Genomic DNA, 5,530 nt, shown 5'->3' with positions numbered 1-5,530 from the left:
CAGCAGGAAAATGTCATGAATGTTACAAAAGCATGTGCCAAGGAGGGAGCTCTCCAAAGAAAGTGAATTAACAGGAGGAACCAAGAATGATCGGAAACAAAAAGAAGGCAATGATAAAAAAGAAAGTGGGAGATTCGAATTTGTGACAATTAACAGGAGAAAAAAAGACCTAGTTTATGTTAATTTAGAGGCAGTCAGGAAAAGTATATACTTGTACATTTATTTGTGGGTTTTATTATTTTGTAATTTAAAAGTAGAACAAACAAAGCATTTGGCAACCATTGGCTCAGCCACTCTGCTTGTGCGTTGTGCTTTTGCTATCCCTCCCCTTTAGCAGAATCAACTAACGTAGTTTGGGAAGGACCTGGAGCTCGTGCAGTCCCACCTCCCACTGCGAGCAGGTCCGACTAGAGCAGGTGGCTCAGGTCCATGTCCAGCCAACGTTTGAATATCTCTGGGGAAGGAGATTTCACAGCCTCTTTGGGCAGCCTCTTCCCATATCTGACCACCTTCATGGTGAATTATTTTTTTTTTCTTGTATCTCCATGAAGTTTCCCATCTTGCAACCTGTGTCTGTTGTGTCTCGTCATTCCCTTGTGAACCTCTGAATAGAGCCTCGCTCTGTTTATCTTTAGCCTTCTGCTAGGTGGCTGGAGACAGAGAGAAGATCCCTCCTTAGCCTTCTTTATTGCACTGTCTGGATTTGCTAACTGCTCACTAGTCTACAGTACTTTTAATATGTTTCTGTAGTCTGAGGACTTGAGAACTGCCTGCTAAGACCAACACGCAAGTTGTACAGTATACAAGTTTGGTCTTAGCAAAAAATCCACATGCTTGTATACGCTTGCTCTGGCAGCTCCTCCTTGTTAGACTGTTTTGCAGTGAGCTGAGTTCAGGTTTAGTATGGATCCACTCGCTTTTAATTAACCCATAATGAATCATGGATTGCCTGATTTTCTGACTTGTTTCTGACCCTGGAGATGCAATAACAACTGTTCTAGTGATTTCCCACCCTTAGAGAGGTGAATAAACCAGGTAAAGCTGCAGAAGTCCGTATGGGTTAATTGAATGCTTAGACCAAAAGCTTTGGTGCTTTTGGTTTAAATGCGTCCCCCTTTATCTACTCATGTGGCATAAAGTTAGAGGGATGTATTCTGAAATATTTCTACCATCCACAATGATACTTGCATGTTAAAGAAAAGAAAGTTTGCATGAGAAGTTCTTATTGATACTGACATTTTTACTTTATCTTCATCAGGTAGAAGTGGTGTAGTGTTTGGCTTAGGCTTCAGATAACATACAGCAGATATCTGGGAAAGAATGCTGCAGCTAGATTGTCACCGTCACGAGAGATAACAGGGGAAGCCAATCAGCAGAAATGACTAATTTAGACACTTCCTTGCAGAAACTTTAAACCTTTTGGAATACCATGGAGCTGAGTCGAAGAGGTGAAAGTCTGGTTCCTGTTCCCTGGATCATGTGTGGACTGAATTATACTGATGTCAAATTAAAAAAAAAAAAAAAAAAAAAAAAAGCAGTCCCGGGAGCAGGGACTAAAGCTGCTCCATCCTCGCTGCTCGCTGCCTGCTCTCAGCTCCCTTTGCCCTTCTCTGCTTTTAATCCCACACGTTCCTGGCTGCATGGGGCCTCACTTGTATGAAGATGCACTGCTGGGGATGGGGAGAGAGCCTTTCTCTTTCTTTCTGCCAGTGGTTTCCTTGCCTCGTGCCAGTACATCTTGCGATGTTTTCCTAGGACCAGTCTCCCTGTGCTGCACAGATGAGTGAACAGGCTCTAAGTTTAGCAGAACCAGCTTTTGGTCCAGGTTTCTTCCTTCATAGGCAGGGAGATAGATAGCAACCTCTTCCATTGTTGTTGGTTGGGGTGGGGGATTTGGCTTGTTTTCATGTGTGGGTTTCATCATTTTGCAACACACGTGCTTTTCTGTGCTTTTACACTGGTTTGATATAAGTAAGATTAGATGCTCCATCTGAAATGTGTCCTTTGCTGTTACAGACAAGAATATAAGAACTGGGATGGGTGCAGAAAGATTCAGCTGTGTCTTTTGAAGGGAATATTTGTTTTCTGGGTATCTTGTTGTTAATCTGATTGTTTGGTATTGTGTTTCTTTCTCTTTTTCTCTTTCTCTCTCTCTCTCTCTGCTTTTTTTTTTTTTCCCCCCCCCTTTAGGCTCTAGATGGGTTCTTCTTTGTAGTGAACCCAGAAGGTAATGTTGTGTTTGTTTCTGAGAATGTGACACAGTACCTAAGGTACAACCAAGAAGAGCTGATGAACACAAGCATATATAGCATCCTGCATGTAGGGGACCACAATGAATTTGTCAAAATCCTGCTGCCAAAATCTTTAGGTATATACCTTTTCCTCATATCATACCATTACTTATTTAACTTTGGTTTCATAAATCAGCATTTCAGTAACTTAAGTTAATGTCCTTCCACTACTTACAGTTTCATCTTATACACTCTATTTATTTTTAATGTATGTATAGGCTGTATGAATGATTAATATTATTCTCAAAAACATTTTCCACTCTTTTCAGATTCTGCTGTGTTAAAATTACTCTTAGTAACTCACGTTAGCTGATATTTTTAATGGATCTCCAGAGTGAATCACTAAAAGACAGCGTTAGCTATGTGAACTCTCTGTTAGTTCTCTGTCTATGCTGGTTATTCTAAGAATGGCCCAAGAAAGAGGGATTATAAAAGAAAAATCCGAAAACTCCTTATGCTAGAATTTTTATTTCATTGTTTTCGGTCTCACCAATATTTGCCCTTACCTTTCAAAACCTGTTTTTGTTAGTTGCAGCCATATTTTTTTTCCATATTAATATCAGTTTTAATGTCATTGGTTTTTGGAGGAGGAGAAAAGAAAGTCAATAATGGGCACCTCGTTTACTCACAGCAGTTTAAAAAGTATTATGCAATTCACTTTAGCCTTTTATGGCTTTACTTATAAACCCCTGAAGAATCAAGAATGTAAATGGCTAAACTGCATAAATTGCTGCCTTTATTGCATTTTTTGACTGAAGAGGGTAAGTGAGGAGTATTTTAAATACGACCCTGCTATTTCCTTATGTGGTGTTACATTAATTCGCTCTGACTGATGTCCAGTACCTATATTTGTGCATCTCAGGATTTTGTTTCCTTTTTTACTTGTCTTAAGTGCTGTGTTAGGCTTTAGTTTTATCCATCACTACACTCAGGTCATTCTCATCCCTTCAGTCTTTCCCGTTGTAGCTGACACTATGTGTTTCAATATATTCCCGATCGTATTGCTTCCTGTTTTTATAAATGCATATTAGTTTCTTTTCTTTCTGTTTCTAATCTGGACACAGATTTTTACACAGTGCTGCCGTCTCTTTTTATTAATCACTTTTAAGTTCACCGGAGAGATCCTACACACTGCCTTATTTCTTCCAGGCACATAAAATAACTCGATTGACCCAGTAGGCTTTTCACTGTACTGTATAACTTTTACACACACCAATATTTAGACTTTTATCCTGCTTTTCTACTATGTCATTATAAGTCACTTTAAAAAAAAAAAAACCACGATAGCTGAAGAAATTAGCAGTGCTCTTAAAATCTGAGAATTTTATAAATTGCCTTGTTATGTGCTGGTTTGGGCTCTAATATTAAAAATAGATTGTTGTTGTTAAATGAGCTTGTTTCCTGACCAGTCTGCAAAGCACCTTGATTAATTTCCTGTGGATAAGCAGCAGAAATGCCTGCTACCAGATTTATCTCACTATATGGTCTTTGCTTTGCTCAGTGAACGGGGGATCTTGGTCTGGTGACACTCCTAGGCGTAATAGCCATACCTTTAATTGTCGGATGCTGGTAAAACCTCTTGCTGATTCTGAAGAAGGCCATGATAACCAGGAAGCACATCAGAAGTATGAAACTATGCAGTGCTTTGCTGTTTCCCAACCAAATTCCTTCAAGGAGGACGGTGAAGGTAATTACCGCTTTCAATTTGCGTTAGTATTTTCTCTTTCCATGCTGTTGCTGCTCAGCAGTTTTGGTACGGTTGATAAAGTGAGGTAAAATTGATAAAGTGGCTTCTAAATCCTGAAAAATGGTTTTAAGTTTTTTCCTTTTTCATTTAACTGTAGAAGTGTACTTTCCTCTTCGATTATGAGCATATACACTTGCATGCGTCTATTTGTTAAACCACTATATTGAAATAGAGGGAAACCCCGTTTACCTTAAAGAGATCCCTTGGTTTTATATCCCTGCACTTGTAAGAAGAATGTAGCTGATTGGGAGGAAAGTTTTAATTTTTTGAGTTCTTAGAATTTCACCATTTCTTTTACCATTTGCTACTTCAGCAGGTAATTGTATTGTATTTTTTTTGTATTGTCAAATGTATTCAGATAAGTAAAAATAGCTTCTTATGAAGCTGCTTTCTCAGGGACAGCAAGCATTTGGGGCATGTTTAAGAAATGTGGCTTAAAAGGTACGAAGTGGTGAGTGTTGAAGAAATGTGCTCTCTGTGCGTGCAGTATATTCTTTTTTATTATTTATCTCCTGAGTGGTTGAACTGCTGCAGGTATATGCATAAACACGTGCCAGTAATTATGGGCTGTGGGGGAGTCCTTGGTAATTTTTCTTCTAAAAAAGAAAACGAACCCACCTCTCCTGTGCTGTTCAATGTCGTAGGAGTAATGAAGATGTAAAACCACTGAGTTCTGTCTATCCTTTTTTGATACAAAATCTATTCTTTTGGTCCAAAAAGATTTAAAGAACTTTTAAAAAATATTTCTGAAGTCTTTGTGGGAACAAAGTCTTCCTCGTCTATACAAATTACTGAAGTAACATTTTTCTTTAAGATTTGCAGTCCTGCTTGATTTGTGTTGCAAGAAGAGCTCCAATGAAGGAAAGACCACTTCTTCCTTCCTCAGAGAGCTTTACTACTCGCCAGGATCTGCAAGGTATTGTGAAATAGGAGTTTTTAATTTCTTTCTTCCCCTGCCCCCCAAAGGGGAAATTGCTGTAACATGTTTTATCTAATATCAGGCAAAATAACTTCACTGGACACAAGTACCATGCGAGCAGCTATGAAACCTGGCTGGGAGGATTTGGTGAGAAGATGCATTCAGAGGTTTCACTCACAGCACGAGGGAGAAATATCTTTTGCCAAGAGGCATCACCAGGAAGGTTAGGTTTCATATTTTCAGCACTTTCTATATTTAAATTGTTTGTCATTTGTATCTCTTGGTTGTGTTCTCTTTGTTATGTTTACTTGGAACAATAAAGGGCTACCGACAGTCCTTTTCAGGCTGATTTGCCTCGCACACTGACGGTGCTCTCTAGAGAGGTTTTGCACCTTTCTCCCTGTTTGTTTTAGCCCACTTGTTATAACTATGCTATATTGGAGGGTGCTTTAAATCTTCAAATCTCACAATTATTTTAGAGCGAACGACCATTGCGTGTTGCCCACTGAAACATTCGCTACCCATTATTCTTCAGAGCCTCAGCTCATACATTGCAGTTCATTGACCTGTATT

General features: G+C 39.1%; 1 protein-coding gene across 1 annotated transcript in view; it reads left to right on the top strand.

Moving 5' to 3' along the window:
• Positions 1 to 5,180, top strand: part of LOC104162131 (nuclear receptor coactivator 2-like) — a gene marked incomplete at its 3' end in the record, with an annotated part of 31,418 nt that extends 26,238 nt beyond the window's left edge. Inside the window, exons 4-7 of the mRNA XM_009700783.1 lie at positions 2,191 to 2,368; positions 3,793 to 3,978; positions 4,853 to 4,954; positions 5,040 to 5,180. Coding sequence (XP_009699085.1) covers positions 2,191 to 2,368; positions 3,793 to 3,978; positions 4,853 to 4,954; positions 5,040 to 5,180 — 607 coding nt within the window. The remainder of the gene's footprint in view (positions 1 to 2,190; positions 2,369 to 3,792; positions 3,979 to 4,852; positions 4,955 to 5,039) is intronic.
• Positions 5,181 to 5,530: the final 350 nt, after the last annotated feature.

This window comes from Cariama cristata, unplaced genomic scaffold, assembly GCF_000690535.1.
Source record: "Cariama cristata isolate BGI_N322 unplaced genomic scaffold, ASM69053v1 scaffold13995, whole genome shotgun sequence".
Classification (NCBI taxonomy): Eukaryota; Metazoa; Chordata; class Aves; order Cariamiformes; family Cariamidae; genus Cariama; species Cariama cristata.
Note: the sequence above shows the minus strand (reverse complement) of the source record. Positions and strands in the feature narration are given on the sequence as shown.